General features: G+C 41.7%; 2 protein-coding genes and 1 non-coding gene across 3 annotated transcripts; 2 read left to right on the top strand and 1 right to left on the bottom strand.

Moving 5' to 3' along the window:
- Positions 1–7,673: 7,673 nt before the first annotated feature.
- On the bottom strand, positions 7,674–11,732 carry LOC119193916 (zinc finger and SCAN domain-containing protein 2-like). Its single transcript, XM_037447834.2, has 2 exons — positions 11,123–11,732; positions 7,674–10,107 (listed from the first exon to the last, which is right to left on the bottom strand). Exons 1-2 carry the CDS (start codon positions 11,460–11,462, stop codon positions 9,191–9,193), a joined length of 1,257 nt encoding a protein of 418 aa, XP_037303731.2. The 5' UTR covers positions 11,463–11,732; the 3' UTR covers positions 7,674–9,190.
- A 410-nt stretch (positions 11,733–12,142) lies between these two features.
- Positions 12,143–16,275, top strand: gnl3 (G protein nucleolar 3). The gene is made up of 15 exons (XM_037447832.2): positions 12,143–12,278; positions 12,468–12,526; positions 12,705–12,845; positions 12,950–13,057; positions 13,136–13,216; positions 13,298–13,433; positions 13,539–13,642; positions 13,904–14,045; positions 14,169–14,256; positions 14,390–14,567; positions 14,655–14,797; positions 15,006–15,142; positions 15,306–15,439; positions 15,635–15,689; positions 15,776–16,275. The coding sequence occupies exons 1-15, from the start codon at positions 12,266–12,268 to the stop codon at positions 15,871–15,873; spliced, it is 1,617 nt and encodes a 538-aa protein (XP_037303729.1). The 5' UTR covers positions 12,143–12,265; the 3' UTR covers positions 15,874–16,275.
- Positions 13,697–13,819, top strand: LOC119194328 (small nucleolar RNA SNORA47). Its single transcript, XR_005114145.2, has one exon. It is a non-coding gene; the product is annotated as a small nucleolar RNA SNORA47 (small nucleolar RNA).
- Positions 16,276–17,352: the final 1,077 nt, after the last annotated feature.

The raw sequence follows: 17,352 nt of genomic DNA, 5'->3' as shown, positions 1-17,352 counted from the left end.
CATATTCAAATGTACTTGAAAAGGACTGTGTGTGCAAAACATTCTTCAAAACATTGTGCAAAACATTTTTCTTAAGCAATGAGAAAGGACATACCAGCTGGACAATTACCATCCAATTAGAATAAAATACCATGGATAACTTTAAATTCACATGAGAAAAAAGAGCCTGAATCTTGCATTATGTACGTTTCTCAGTGAGACTGAATACACAGCATCACCAAACTGAATGATTTCCACTCAGGTTGTCTAAGCACTCTGTCCTGAACCAAGGTCACTGCTAACTTGATAATTTCAGATCAAATCTCTCCAGAGCCCCAATACAGTAACGTATAATGAAGAATATGCCATTCCAGTACCCGGAAATGATGCAGCGCTCCTTGAAATTGCAGAGAGATGGTTGTTTTGATTGGGGTTGAAGAGGGAGAACTTTGACAATACACCTAAGACCTTATTGATCTTATCGGTTGTTTATTCCTGGCAGCCTCTTATTGTATTTCATACTCCACAGATCTATGAATGACATGAAGCCTCCCTGCAAGCTTGACTAAAGCAAGTCTCGTTAGAGGAAAAATCTCTAAGAAAATGGTTTAAAAAATCTGTGCCTCCAATTGGAAGATGTATTGTTGCATATTTAAAAGACAGAAGTTCCAATCAGCCTTCCTTTTAGGACTTATTGTGTGCCTTACATCCTTTATCCTTTTCAGGAGCCGGGGCAGTTTGTTGGGCGAGTCCATTAATGGTACTGATCTTCATGGTAATTCTCTCCTAATGGGAAACAGCAGAGGAGCTCCAGTGATCGGAGTGGCCACCCCCCAATTCTGCCCGTCTGTTCTCTCTGGACCGCGTCCCTCCACTTGGGTCAAAGCACCGGCGTTGTTAGCAAGTGTCCTCTTTTATAAAGCTTCATCTCTAATGAGGCCCACTGAACTCAGTGCCCACTCAGCCAAGATTCCCTCATCCTTTCATTTGCTTTCTCTTGCCCCCTTTCTCTCCCTCTTATACTGTCAACAGTGCAGCATTCAAACTAAAACTGCTCAGTATTATCGAAATTCTTATACCGTACATTCAATACAGAGCAGTGTTTGAAACTCAGTCATTTTCCAAAAGAAAGTTTAGTTTATTTATTTAAGTTCTTGTTGTTCCTGGCATATTTGAATGTTTTCAAGTTCCATTACTTTCCTAGAAAATGCTCAGAGTGACTGACACCGTTTTACCAGCTTTAAAACAACAATGCACACGCAGTTTACAGCGGAAGACTTACTTGTGGATAATTCACTTGAAATTCACAGTATTTCTTAACCAATTTGTGTGTCATGAGGTTTTCCATTTGGTTCTTCACCCAGAAGAGAAAAAAAAAGCTTGCTTTTCATTTCTTCCTACAGCCAAAGATTTTTGTTGGCTATTTTTGTCACCGGGATCTAGCATCATACATCATCTGTGGAAGGCGTCGGTTTTCTGTGAGAAGCGTGAGCTCTGACAATCCCACACTAATCCCATTTGTCTGTAGATTAGCCCGAGAGGGGCCCACAGCAGTTTTGACCTTGGAGCTCCAATGGGCGCTTTCCCAATTAGAGAATGTCTCATTATGTCGTTTGCATCTACTAGACATTATAATTGGATAACACTTTACAATAACTACACACTAAGGTGTGTTTATTTGTTCTCGAGCACGTTCATTTCCACTATTATATTCTGCAAACTTAAACATGCCTGGCTAACACCCGTATGTATATCACTTATGAAAGATATTGTAGGCCTTTATATTTACTAAATAAGGAGCTGATCTTGATGAATTTCGTTTTGCAACCCACCTGTCCTTTTTGTCAAAATGTTTTTTTAAAGAAACAATGATTACTGTCACTTCCTGTTGATTTGCTGTCCGTTGCAGCGTCTTGAGACTCTGAAGCGGGGTGATTTATTTAGCCACTCACAAACAATAAAACACCAAGAGATTTAACCGTTTGCTTAGTTAGGTGGATCAGAAATACGTCACAGCCAGGAATTCCGGAGACTTATGGTAGCGAGTGTGCACCTAAACACCTGGCAAAACATTAAAAGAACTCTTTGAAATATGACAGCAGGGCAAAGAAGGCTAAGCTGCAATAGACAGCAGAGGGAGAAAGTGATGGATGGAGAAAGCATGAATAAAAAACGTTGTTGAAAAAGAAATGGGATGTGGTTGGATAGAAAAAGATGTGGAAGAGCAGATATTGGGGAGTGAAAGAATAAGAGCCCAAACTCAGCATCAGTGTGTCCGACTGTAAGAGAAGAAGAGATATTCGATGTGCACATGAACAATACACTGGATCAAACACATGGTTGCATAAATGCTTGAGGGGATCCATTTCACTTTTGGTGTGGAATGTGGTGTCGGCTCTTGAGTGTAGACAATCCTGTGTAGCCTCTCCTGCACAACAAAAGTTCTTCAAATGGATCATAAATTGTAGAGATGTGTTTTCATTCGTGATCTAAAATGTGTTGTGCTGCCTCTTTGTCTGTGAGCACCAGTGAGATAAGGATTTAAGTACATTCAGCTGATGCGTTTATCCAAAGTAACTTACGATAAGTGCATTTCAACCATAAGGACTCAAACTCAAAAGAACAAAAAACAAGAAAGTGCAATTTCATTAAATAAGCCGATTTACAACTTGCTATAGATAAGTAGCATTTTATAGCCAAGCATTTGCATCCAGCTCAGTCCAAAAGCTGGCAGTAAGAGGAAGAAACTAAAAGGAAGTCTGTACTTCCATCTTGAATCCTATCCAACGAATTCATTTTCTGTGGTGTTCAATGTGGGTTTTGAAAGAGATTTTAAATGATGGCATATTGTATTCACATAGAGCCACGACCCTTTATAGCCTAGACGTTTGCCTCAGTGACTTTAAAGGTCGAAATAAAACGTTTTCAGGAAAGCCAACATCCAACATTAGTAATTATTTCACAGTATATACAGTATGCAATGTATCTTCATCATTCTGTTAAGTGATCACTCACAGAGATGTAAAAAGCTTTAATGCTGCAGCGTCAGTGATCACTGGGCCTTTACATTGCAGCAACTTGCTTGAGCGTATCACATTCATTACTCCTGAAAACACATTACCGACTTGTCACCTTTGTAAAGTTACCGAGAAAGCATGATTCGTGCAGCCATATGTTTGCGGTTGGCCCTGAAATCACTAAAACTCCTGCCCCCCACAATACATGCTTTAATTTCCACAGTGCTCCAGAGGCGGTGTTGTGTTGTGAGATAAAGCAGGGATCACACAGGTGCAGGCGGAATCCTGCCGTCTCCGCTTTGTAAAGAAGAAAAATCAATGTGTCATAGAGCGGTCAGACGGACGCTGCAGGATCCGTGAGGTGTGAGAACATTATTGACATATCATTAATTTTTCAACTGACATTTGTGTGTGTGTGTGTGTTTGTGTGTGAGTGTGACAGAGAGAGAGAGAGAGAGAGAGAGAGAGAGAGAGAGAGAGATAGTGCACAGATGCATGCAGGGGCACAGACAAAGTGGACTTAAAAGCAAAGTTGAAAAACAGAATTGTTATCTGTTAAATTATGTTTTTTTATCCAGGTTTTGACAATGTGGCCCAACGTGATCATTCTATCATCGCGTTTTCGGACGCATTTGCATAGGACAACATTTTTTATGATCTAAAACGTCTGGAAATACGGAGGAACTTTTGCTTCATGACCGTTCCATACGGTTTTCTTAGTCCTCTGCCCAGTAGCTGTGAAGTGAGTGTCTGTTTAATGTGAAAATGTCATTTTGTTAGTAGTATTTTTTTTTTCAAAACTGCTTAATGCTCTGCTGGTTCCATCTGAGCAAGTGTTTGCCATCATTGTAGGAACCTAAACTGGAAGCGATAAGAAAAGTGAGAACACCATGTGATTGAAACACTGACTTCACTGACTTCACTGGCTCTTCATTAAGGACTAATAATCAGCATTGCAACAAATGATGATGAGGACTCTACTACGGATTGATTGGCTACCGTGTTGTCACATGCTCAGTTGCTAGACGGATACACAGCTGTTTCCACTTTCCTGTGAAAGCTGTTAGATGTCCTGGAATTTCAGTTTCTTGCGAGTTTAAAGGAACAGTTGAACACTTTGGAAAATGTGTTTGTATTCACTAGAAAAATCCACATTTTACGAGAAAGGGGAAACATGACTCATATTTTTTCATCCTTATCTACACACATAATGAGTTTGGATGCGAAAACACTGAATGTAAATGCAGCTTTTGTTTTTTGGAAGGGGGAACAATTAGCCTGACTGTCCTGATGTAAACAAAATGAATCTACCATCCGCTTCACAGTTCACTAATTATTAATACGTTGTAGCTCATTTTTTCAGTTGCAATACAAACTCACAGTGACAAAAGAGAAAGTGAATACGCACATCCCCAAGATCTTAAACTAAACCCTTGGAGTCTGTTTGACTTTCAAATGATGGAACCCCCGCACACTTTGGTGCACATGCCTTCCTCTCGGGTCATCTCAAAAGATTCATATGAGAAACATCCATATGTGCAGGAAACACGGTGGATCACTAATTCTTTCTTTATGCAAAAGTATGTTCCCAATTCATGTTATTTATTGACTTTAACGCTGAATACAGATCGGCCATGAGGTTTAATCATAAAGTTGATAAATGATTTGGTTGTATTCTCCATTGGATAACAGCATATGGGCTCGTAGAAACAAGCTGTACGGACTCCCTGCGGGCTGGGACAGATGGATGCTGCTCCCCCAGAGTGAAATAAAAGTCAATAGATGTTCAGGAAACATGTGGGTCGGAAAAACATACAGATTCATCATTGGACAGACTGCTTTGTTCTCTTCCTCTCTGTACAGCGCCTTAGAGACATCTGATAAATATTGATTTTTATTACTACGGCTGAAATATATGAATAGATGGTCAGAGATCTATTTACAAATGGCCCCTGGCTGACATCCATCTCCAGTGTCCTGTGCGTCTAACCTGCGAGCAGCTGATGACCACAAACCACATTTATGAAACGTGGTATTAATGCCATAAACCCCGAAAGCTTAAACTGTAGATCCATCAACATTTAAATGAGAACCCTGGAGAGCGCTCACATCTCACCGCTCACTCGATCAATAAACAGCCGACAAAGAAAGATCCGCAGCAATATATGAAATATTGAAGGGCTCTGCTCATGTGGTTCAAAATGTTGTCATACTGTATGTGATACAAATGTTGACTGAAAGGCCGACGGGGAGTTCAAGGATCACATAAAAAAGAAAAAAAGAAAACGCGACCTTGAATTAAAAATTTGAAATTAATTTACATGAAATTATGTTTACAAAATGTAATACAACTAGTAAGTTGAAAAGTAAAGGGATGATGTAATTATTTTATGAATAAAAACACATTTTCTTTTTTAATAATTCATGACACAGTTATTTCAAAACAAAGGAACATCAGGTTTTTTTTGTTTGTTCATTCGTTTGTGGTTGGGTTCTTACAATGTCCCTTTGCCCTCAAACGGGGGCTCTGACAGAATACGATTTAGAACTATTGAACTGGAGAATGAAATGGCAGTTTTAAGCTGCATTGAAATTCAATTCATTGTATTTCTCTGGGTGTTGTTGCGGTGCTCTGCAAGTACGGCTAAGGGAGAAATAAGCTTTGCTTTGATCATTTTGCAGTTGAGCTACTCTCTGCTCACGCAATAGTGCAGATGAATAAGATTAAGCCCAAAGGTTTGTGGACAATCCAGAACTATGCAGACATATTTTGTAAAGACAGGTTGCTGTTGAATTTATGAATGTACTGTAAAAATCCCAGAGTAAAGCAGAAATGTGGGAGAAGTTAAACCCTGGGGAGAATAAGGTGCAGGCTTATACCGCTCGAGTAAGTGAGTAGGTTTTCATAATTGAAAATTGAATAACACATTTTGTGAATATCAATTAAGGGACGGTTCGTAATTAACCAAGAGAAAGCCCCCAAGGAGAAGCTTACTGTGAAATATGATTACATTTTTTGTCATGATGGACACAGTAGCTCAAAGCAGTAAGGGATGGATTTTATTAACGGAAAGCCGAGGCAAATATGCAAAGTTTTATGTCATATGAATTTTAAGAGATAAGATTTATGTTTTGCCTTGATGTACATGTCTTTCCGAGCTACGTTATTCATATGAAGAGGTGGGAGCCAAGACTGAGTGAATGTCAAGGATCCTCACATGAATCCCTTTACTCGCATCATCATTGGGTGTTGCTGGCTGATTACACCACAGGGATCTGATTGGATTGCCTGTGAGTAAGTCATGTAATCATACAACAACAGAAAGGAGCGATTATTAGAACTGTCGGACTGATCTGCCCTAAAATGAGTGTCTATATCAACCGCCTGTCTGGCGGTTCCTTGAAATGAGCATTTCAAATATATAGTATATATATATATGGACCTGATGAATACCACAGAACGTGGAAACCCATCGTGGTCGTTTTGAATGATTAAGTCTGGCATGAAGCTTCTTTGGGCTTTCTCTCCGCTCTACTGTCTTCAAATATATTGAGCATGGAAGCTGCCATGTATAAAAACATGGTCCAACCAGACATGTTTACATTAGCAGCTTCCAGTAAATTCACAATGTGCAGAGGAACCGAACATGTGTGGCGGCCCCTCTGTTGGGTTGCTCCTGTGCTTTGTTTCTGCAGAGCTGAGGACGTGAATGAGCAGCAGGACTCTGTGTGTTCCATGCATGACCCATATTACTCTCCTCTCAGGACATTTCTTTGTTGTGGTTTTTGGTTGCCTTCTTTTCTTTTTACAGCCCCACACCCACAGATCCAAGCCCTGCCTCGCTTCTCGACGGGTTGCTCCAAAACTTCTATCAACTTTTGGGGTTAATAAACGGCTGTAATGCCACATGTCTCCCACTTGTGTTGTAGGTTTAGTGCCAGGCAGTGACGACATACTTCAAGGCCCTTATTATCTCATGATGGTTCAGGTGAATTCCAAAATAGTGGTTGAGTTTTCTTTCATGTATTTTAATATAAGGAAAATCTGTAGTTTGAATCTAACCAACCACTCACGTAACAAAAAAATTAAAATATTTCAAACTTGGACAAGTTTACCTATTAAAGGTATTTAACAATGGAAAGTACCCCACCAGGTGTTGGAAAGCTGTTATTGCAATCATAGAATTCAGAAGCCGAAACAAATCTTTCTTTTATATATAGTTTTTCTAAGTACTTATATCAGATAATGGGTGTGCCGAGTTTAATCTAGTTTATATGTATTTATAATGTCATACACATCAGCATGATTTAGAGTTGAACTTGCAATGACTTACTCTGAAAAATAAATTTGGGCTCAAATGGCCTTTTTTTGTCTTGTGATAGTAGGGAAGGGAAGCATTACAAATACCAACGATGGCTCTGTGCACATTTCCGAGGAAACGGGACAGTGAGCCAGAATCCACCTTTCCCTGTCCCACTGTGAAAAGGGAAGATTTCCCGTATATATTTTTTAGGTGATGTTTGTAAAAAGTTCTGTGTCTGGGATATTATAATTGACGCCCGTGGTTTCCCTTAAACGACCAACCAGAGTAATGCTGAGAGCTGAGAGGCTGTTCTCCATAAAACATGTCATGTTACATTCGTAAAGCTAGCCCCTATAATACAAGACAATTACATTGGACAACTCAATTGCTACTTTATTAAAAAATAACATTTAATACATAATGATACAACACTGTACATTAGTCTGTGTGTGCCGAGGGAGCAAAGGTGTCCCAGAGAAGACTGAGTGAAGGGCTGCTGGTCATCTGTGAGGACGTGCCGGAGTTGTTCTCATGCTGCATTCATCAAGCAAGGAGGGGTCACTAGTGCTCATCAACGGGTGTCGGACACGTTCTGAAGGTCTCGGATTTTATGTGGTTCATCTTCTTGCAGAAGGTTCAGATGCAAATTGTTACTTTCAAATGTGGATTGTTAATGTCATGTTAAAGACATGGCAACACAGGGACAAACTCCACAAGAAAATTCCCAAACCCTGAGTTTCTGACTTTTTTAATAGTTTGAGGTCAGGCATTTTGGTATGCCCTCATGCCATGAATGCAGCATTAGTCCTGAGAGGAGAAAGGTGACTGTAGGGTCAACTGTTTGGGGAGTCAACCCCGTCCCATTCTACAATAATCAAACAATGACCTGTAAAACCCACCACCACCGCCGAGGCCACTCCAAAATAACCTCACCCGTGGATGACAGTTGTAGTGGAAACAGAGGTGTGCATAAATATAGACAGACTCCTGAAGAACCGAAGACATATTAATGTAATACTGTAGGGCCCGGTTCATACAGATGCCATAGTGCATTCATACTGAAGTCATTCAAAAAAATGTAAAAAAATAGAATATTGCGTTACTTCACACAATAGTGGAGCAGTCTCACAACAGATTGAACCACATTTTAATGGACAACATGAAGCACGGACTATGTGACATGGCAGTATTTAGCTCTGCAACAACGTAACAGCCATCAGAAGAAAAATAAAGACAAAGATGGAGATAAGTGCTGGGTGAAACTTTTAAGTCAGTCCAGCTTTGCAGTTTATGGGCACATAATGTCATCATGGTTTGCTTCAGAAGAAAAATAATACTACTGGCAGTGTTCCTGGCAAATGACACACAGGCCATTGATTCTCTAGTTAAATGAGAAAATGGAGATCACTTCATGCACGGACTCTTAATCGTAAAATAACGATTAGAAGATAAATGTCAAGTATGCAGATATAATTCTCAAGAGTAAACGTATGGATGTGAAGCGACAGGCGGCTAATAAGCTAAGACCATGTTGAACACTGTTGCATTTCTAAATGTAGTTTCTCAGTTTCAAGGCATGTGTGGAAGATTTTGTCATGCTAATTATATGACTACGGAAAGACTAATAATTCAGAAAAGCTAGCTAATAACTCAAATTGTGTCTTAAGAGATGTAATACTCAGTGAAAAGTACAAAATTAAATAAATGGCATACTAAACTGGCCAATACAAATTCTATCAAGGGACTATGGCACGAGTTGCAGAATCCCTCATTTTTGGACAGTAGGAAGAAAAAAAAAGCTGTTTTTAAATGGCAGCAATTTGAGCTTTTGTAGAAAATGTCCCTCATCAATATGGTTCACAAACAGGGTTGATGAACAACACACTCGGATCATTGCCCTGCGAAATATGTCCCCTCCCGGCTATGGGTCTGGAGATGCCTTTTGATTTTGTCAGAACGGCTGAAGCATTTGCCACACACGGGGCAACTGTACGGCTTCTCCCCAGTATGGATCCTCATGTGTACCTTCAGGTGAGCCATCTGAGTGAAGCCCTTTCCACAAATCTGACAGCGAAATGGTTTTTCCCCTGTGTGGCTACGCTGGTGCTCCTGGAGTCTGCCAGAGGAGCTGCAGCATTTCCCGCATACTCCACAGCGATACGGTTTTTCTCGGGTGTGCACTTGTACATGTACGTGCAGGTGGCCAACGTGACTGAACGCCTCGCCACAGACCTTGCAGGAAAAGGAAGACATGTGCCCCTGTAATGGGGATTTTTGATGAGGGCAGTCCACAGCATTGGCTCCTTGGTTGCGCATGTGGGAGCCCTGTCCTCTGTTGGCTCCACTTCCATTCCCCTTAACACCAACCATTTGTCCTCCATTGTCCACCCCGTTAATGTCAATGTTGTTCTCATTTGAGCAGTTTGGGTTGACTGGTGCGAGTGGCTGGGCGCCGCTGTTGGAAGAAGTGGAGCCCCTGTGGCCTCCGCTCTCCACCTTCACATGCCTCGAGGAGCCTCGGGAGGCAGGATCCCTCTCCCTGTTCTCCACGCCTTGACTCTGCGGGAGGTTGGATGTATGGGGGCCATCTTGCGGATACTCATTGACAACACGTGGGGGGGTGAACAAGGTCTCTGATGTGCTGCACGAGCCATGGCCACGAAGCTGATCATCTCCTTGGTTGGCCCGGAGATCTCTTTTATCCTTAATCTGAATAGGGATGCGTTCTTCATGCCCCATGCTGGGACTCCACTCACGTCGTGGGTGCTCGCCATCCTCCTCGTCTAACAGTGCCATGGAAGGACGATCTGTGAGGAGGAGATCAGATTAAAAAAAAAATACATCAACTTCATTGCTTAACATAACGGAGTACCGTGCAATGCTATGGCAAACTACTGATTATTTATATCTTAAGGGAAAGGTGAACCTGCTTCTGGGATTTTTCTATAGAGGAGACCATTTACAGAAGAGACCGTGAAAGGCCACATGGTGTTCTTTAATTTAAAAAAAAATAAAAAAACTTTTTCAAACCTAAATGCAGATAGCAAAGAGCACCATCTTGTCAGAAAACTCTTGTATCCATATAGAATCAAATAATAAATATAAAAATAATGCATTGAGCAATATACTCTCATTTAATGTATCTAAATACTCAATAAAACATTCCGAGGAAAGCAGTTTAATAATGTATACTAATCAATAATACATTATGTGGAGGCTAAAGGAAGTATTTACTCCCTTCTTTTTGTTATTATTTAATTAATATCTACAAATCGATTAAGGGAAATACTTCTGATGCCGATAGTAAATAATGGCAGCTTTAACTTACAGCAGTTCCAAACATGGCTTTACTCTGTGAGGGAAGGGAGTTTTAAGATTGGAGTAAACAAACACTTTGACACGACAGGAGTTTGGTGTGAAAGCCTTTGGTCAGAGTTCACCTCTGTCCTGCCCAGTTAAACGAATCGTGCCTCGAGAGATTACTCGCAATCAGGAGGGCACACTGGTGTGCAGACGTAACGGCAGCTATATGCTAACCCCGGGTTCAGGCTAGCCGGCTAAACTAGCTGGCGGGCTAACGAACAAAGGTTGCTAACGCGCTAGCCGCTCCACAACAACAGCAGCTGAAGTCAACTGGCCCGCGGACGGCTGAAGTTAACTGTTTGGAAGTGAGGGAACATTACATCGGATACTTTGTGTTGGGTTGTTGCATCATTTCTGTACGCGGTTCTTTCCCATTTCACCACCCACTGCCTCCTCAAAGAGTTGGCGGATAGGACGTAAAGGGGCGCGACTGCACCGTTAGCTTTGCGCGGAGCTAACCTGGCCATATCTCAATCCCAGCGTCTCGCAGCCTGCGTCTCAAATGGTCGTTCTCCCGCTCCCTGATCGCTATCTCCTCCTGGTACTCCAAAATCGTGTCTTCGACAGATTTGTAGATCTCCTGCGCAGCAAGCATGAGACGCTCAGTCAGAAATACGTTTAGAAACTGCAGTTTGGTCATTTTCGTGGGTTTGCAGAGAGCTCTTGCTATCATCCAAAATGGACCAAAAAAAGATGCTAGACCCCCGTCACGTGACCAAGAGTTATGTCTTCTTCTTCGCCTCCTCCTTCCACATTGTGAGACACAACTTATTCTGTTGTATTTCTGAACAGGTCCCATGTTCGGACAGTCTACAGAATAATGTGTCAGAGCTGCTACTATGCATCACTATGACAGAACAACATGCCTTAATGATGCGACAGGGCCAGTTTGACATCTCTCTTTGAATTTCCGATTACGGTAAGATGTTCGGCTGACTTTATTACAAATACAAATTGTCTGGTGTGACAAACCGCAAATTTGTATTAAAAACTTTTAAAAAACAGCCATTGTATATATCTCAAGATACATTTTTAAAAGAATAAAAAGCATACGTACGTTGTCTAAGTCAAAAAGTAGATTCATATAATTCATAATGTCACCACACATCCAAAGTATGTTTATCGGCATGTTAAATATCTTGTTAGAATAGTTCATCCGTTAAGTGCTATGTTTCTGGATTTTACATCATTAAATTCTTATTTTAAAGTCATTATTTTCTTTAAAGCACTACGTTTCTCTATAACCAATTTGTTATTTAATAAAAAACATCACATGACTTGGTGGCCTTGCTAAAAAGAAATGTTTTTTATAATAAGATAAAAACATCCCGGCGTTTGGTTTTTGCATTGTATTGCTTTTTCACTTTCCGTTTAATAATGTCTTAAGTAATCCCAATCGTGTAACTAGTAGAACATTAACTCATTTTGACTTATATTTTAATATGACGGAAATAACGTCCATACTTCATTACACTCCAGCCCGGCAGGAGGCGACACATACATCCAAACTTGCGCCAACAAAATCGGAAATGACGCGCCGTCAAACTCGCGCACCCCTCCACGTGTGAGAAGAGCTTCGTCACATCGGTCCGCAGTTCCACGATGAAGCGACCAAGTAAGTCAGCACTGACATGACCTCCTAAAAACATATTTAAGACTTTATTTGTTCGCTTTATGCGTCCAGCGAGTACTCTCCCCGTGCCGATCAACAGCCGCCAGTATTCTGTCTGCAGGTCGTTTTTTGGGCTCCTAACGTTATATAAATTATTCAAACCACGTTAAACTGTTTTCTTTCTATCCTCAGAGTTAAAGAAAGCAAGTAAGCGTATCTCGTGCTCCAAACGCTATAAAATACAGAAAAAAGTAAGTGCCCCTCACGTTTCACCCATCACCGTTTCTTTAAAAATACACGATCAGCTCATTGCGCACGAGGCCTGCGACGCACTGCTAACGTTGCTAATGTACCACTCGTGTCGACTCATTTTAATATCTTCAAATAAAATCAAGAGTATTTATTTCCGTGTGTGTGTGTGTGTTTTAGGTTCGGGACCATGTCCGAAAGTTAAGAAAAGAGGCAAATAAGAAAGGAGTGAGCAAACGGCCGAAGAAGGACCTCGGCGTGCCCAGCAGCGCTCCCTTCAAAGAGGAGGTGCTGCGCGAGGCGGAGCTGAGGAGGCTGCAGGTTGGCTCCACGTGATCCGATGAAGCGCTTCCACACCGCACGCGTCATCTCCGCCTGAAGATATCAACGGGACGGGGAATAATAGATTTTTCTTGCTGCCACAGATTGAGGAAGAAACGGAGAAAAAGAAACAAGCCAAGAAAGAGGCGCGAGCCAAGAAAAAGGAGACGTTAAGTAAAGCGGCAGAACCCAAGGCCAAGAAGGCCCGCCAGGTAAAAGTCTGACACCCAAAGAAGCGCTTCATCGCTGTATTTCTATGCGGCCTACTGACTTTTCTTTTGTTTTTGTAGGATGTGGTGGAAAAGCCGGCAGAGAATCTTCCTGCCCCAGACAAGAGCTCAAAACAGTACCTTTGCTCTGAATTAAATAAGGTAAAACTTCCCAGTCCCAATCAAGTGTCTTACAGCAGGCAAGGAAAGGCTTTAGTCTTATCTCCCCTTACTCTTTTTCAGGTAATTGATGCCTCTGATGTATTAATAGAAGTCCTCGATGCTCGTGATCCACTGGGGTGCAGGTGTCCACAGCTGGAGGAAGCGGTGTTGCAGAGGGAAGGCAATAAAAAACTGCTTTTAGTTTTAAACAAAATAGGTAAGTGGAACTGGGACACTGTCACCCTAACTAATGTTTAAAAACGAGTATATTTGAATGGACAATGTCCAGTCTGGACTGAATGTTACACATTCTTCGTTGTAGATCTGGTACCGCAGGAAAATGTGGAGAAGTGGATACAGTGCTTACAGCTGGAGTTTCCAGTTGTGGTGTTTAAAGCATCAACACAGATCAAGAACAAAACAGTGGTAGGTAGTGCGTTGGACACGTCGGTGGTCAAACCAAAATATAATGTTATAATATGGAGGACTGAGAAGGTGTAGCAGCTTGTGCTGTTATAACTGGTTATAACCTCCAAGAGTAACACACAAACCACTCATAAAGAGGCTCCGTCTCAAGCGGAGCTCATCTGTAGTGTTTGTTAACAAAGAAACTCGTGTTTTTTTCAGAAACATGAAGACGTTCCACATTTGTGAACTTAACATGTCTGGTTAACTTCTCTTGAACAGCAAGCCAGGAAGAGAAGAATCGTGGCCTCCAATGAAGTCCTGGACCGATCCAGAGCAGCAGCGTGTTTGGGAAACAACTCTCTCACTGAGCTCCTTACAAGTTTTGCTTCTAACAAAGCGTCCCTCAAAGTGGGCGTAGTTGGTGAGCACAAGCTTTCCTTCATAAAACCTTTTTAAAAATTGAGCGCTATAAGTAGTATCTTCTTTAAAATGAATCACTTTATCTGAATGCTCATCTTTGATCCACCTTTTTTGTCCCCCTTAGGTTTTCCTAATGTGGGGAAAAGTAGTCTCATCAACAGTATCAAGGGCACCCTTGAGTGTAATGTTGGCGTCAGGAGAGGAATCACAAAGTGAGTGTTGATTAAGCATGAAAACCAAATTGTAGATCTGTTTTGTTGCATATTAAGTTGAATTACAAATTCAAAGCGTCAGCTTTTTAAAGTTTACCCCAATAGTCAAATGTTACCATTTACCACCCCTCAGATCCATGCAGGAGGTGCACATCACAAAGAGCGTGAAGCTAATCGACAGCCCAGGAGTCGTGGCGTCTCCATCGAACCCACCGGCCTCCTTGGCTCTGAGGAGCCTGCAGGTGGAGCAGGGCCAAGAGACCGTATTGGAGGCCGTCAGGACTCTGCTCAAACAGTGTGACCACAGCCAGGTAGCAGAAGTTCCCATCGCACCAGAGAATTATCAACTGGTTGGATTGAATTTAATAAATCCTGGTTTTCTGTTCCCCTGGTTTCAGATCATGCTTCAGTATAATGTCCCAGACTTCAGAAACTCTCTAGAGTTTTTGACCTGTTTTGCTAAAAAGCGTGGATATCTGCAGAAGGGTGGAGTCCCTAACACGGTGCAGGCAGCCACAGCGTTCCTCGCTGACTGGACCGGGTGAGTGTTGGATGGAGACAAAGGGGTGGGCAGCTCTACAGCATGAGTGCGGAAATGAGGACAAAACGCAAGTCTAGATTTCATAATGAAGACTTCTAATCCAACGCTGATCCCAACACTATGGCAATATAGCCACATTATGTAAATCAATCAACTAACGAAGTAGTGCTTTCATCTTTATTGATTTCACAATACTGTGTCCCCTCAGGGCGAAGCTCAGTTACCACTGTAAGGCACCGGAGAACCCCAGGCTCCCTGCCTACTTGTCCGATGCTGTTGTCACAGAGATGCAGACCGGCTGGGATCTAAACATTTTGAAGACTGGCAACGAGGAAACTCTAAAAGGTTTGTCTGCTTTAATTTGATTCCTTTGAACAGTAAATTTGTTTGTTTTTTACAAAAAGTCTGCTGCTTCAACTGTTTTTACTTCACATAAGAGCAACGTTGTCTCTTGGCGACACTAATGGCGCTTTTAGACTGTCAGTTAAAAACAGTGTTTGCTTTTCAGGTGTTAAATTCCCAAGCCAGGCCAGCAGTATAGGCTTCATCTCTAAAGGCCCAACAGAAGGTCTGCTGAGTGTCTGCAATTCACCTGAACAAAAACCTGGTGCTGCAGAAAGCCAAGTAGAGCAGAATGAAAAGGTTTGTTCAACCAGATTCAAATAATGTAGTCTGGTCTAAAGGAAATGAGGACAAAAATTCAAGTCTCGATTTTTAAATGAAGACTTCTAATCCAACGCTGATCCTGCTGACTGTGCCCTTCCCCCCCCCCCCCCCCCCCCCCCCAAATTTTGGCATCTTGCGGACTGTTGAATAGTTAAATATCTTCTCTTGCAGCCTGTACAAAGCACTGCGGAGGCTATTGACACCGAAGAATCAGAAAAGGCACAGAGTAAGTTCTGTTTTAAAAATGTTCTTGGTACTATATGCGCCTAGCAGGTTTTTTTTTTTTTTTAAACCCATCTACTTGTCTTCCAGAACCACCAGTCCGTGTGCATTTCCAGTCGGTCGCCATTGACATCGGTCTCTCTGCAGGAACAGATGACGCCTATGACTTCAACACAGATTTTAAATGAGCTCTGCTTTCTTTGTCTGGAGAACTCTCGGACCTGGGATTGTCAGGGTGCCTTTGGGCAGCCTGTGATGGGAAAGTTGAATCAGTTAAAAGGCGTTGAGTGGTGTCAAGGTAGTCGTTGGCATTTGTGCCCGGTCTTTAAACTTTGAATCTGAAAGACGATGGGACAGTTTCCTGAAAAGGACTGACCTTTTATCCATAACATTTTTCAGTTAACTTGATTGAAAGGTTTGTCAGATTTATTCTTACCCACCCAATGAACATCTGTCATGTAAATATCCACCAACTTCATTTTACAGATGTTGTCGGCGAATAATCGTTTGTTTGAAATGTCCAGAGGTAATTTAATTTTGTGTACTGTATATAGATGTACTATAAAGGTAATAAACCCTCTACACCGCCATACTGTTAATTATTATGTTGCAACAAATTACTACGGCAATTTAACGGAATTATTCCAGAACTATAAACCATGCTTTTCAAAAGAAGGAACCAACAGTTACAGAAGGAATTCTGGCAGGCCCCAGTCGCACCAGGTGTTTTCAGGAAGAATGGGCCACAAGTCTTAAAGGCTGGCTGCACTGGCCAGCTGCCCTCAATCGGGTTAACTGCCTCACTACTACGAAAATAGAGCTGCAATTAGATTGGCTGTCAGTGAATGCCAGCTATCCACGGCTAGCCGCCCCGGGGCCATTGCAAGTACTTTTCCCAAAACATTTTCCTGCATGCTGCCACTCAATATTTTACACCTCAGGAGGAAGTCTAGAGACAAACCATTCAGAAATCTTAGCTTTTATTTGATTTGCAATAGAAAGTTGTGAATATAAAAGACCTTGACTGAAGGGATATAAAGCCTGAGAACATGAACATTTAACTTTATGCAGAGATGTCAGCTTAGTGGTCTGCTTAAAATGTAATTTAAAGAACCCCAAGTTGAGCATGAGGTAGTACAGCACTGGTGTAGTGTGTGTGTGGGGCAATGATAGACCAGATAAACAAGAAATTGTAAACTCTTGTTTATCTGGTCTAAGTGGGAGAATAATGTAAATCTAGGAGGAAGAAATTCCATTCATCTCCATGTACAACTGCATTAAATACAGGCTGATAAGATCTTATTAATGTGTAATTAAGTAAAAGCGCAGGAAGTAATGAAATGTTCTTTGGCTAATACTGGACCATAATTATGCACTCACCAGCCACTTTATTAGGTACACCGTGATAGTGAAAAGTTGGATCCCCTTTTGCCTTCAATTTAGGTGAGCCTGTGCCAATTGTAGTCTCAGTTCCCTGTTCTTAGCTGACAGGTGTGGTCTTCAAGGCCCCACGTGTTGCGCATTCAGAGTCCCCTTTCTTCCACAGTCTTGGTTTGAACTTTGGCAAGTTGTTTTGACCACGTCTACACAACTAAATGCATTGAGTTGCGGCCATGTGATGGCATTTGAACATGTGTTCCTACTCAAGTGGCTGGTGAGTGTAAACC

This window comes from Pungitius pungitius, chromosome 8 (assembly GCF_949316345.1).
Source record: "Pungitius pungitius chromosome 8, fPunPun2.1, whole genome shotgun sequence".
Taxonomy (NCBI): domain Eukaryota; kingdom Metazoa; phylum Chordata; class Actinopteri; order Perciformes; family Gasterosteidae; genus Pungitius; species Pungitius pungitius.
Note: the sequence above shows the minus strand (reverse complement) of the source record. Positions and strands in the feature narration are given on the sequence as shown.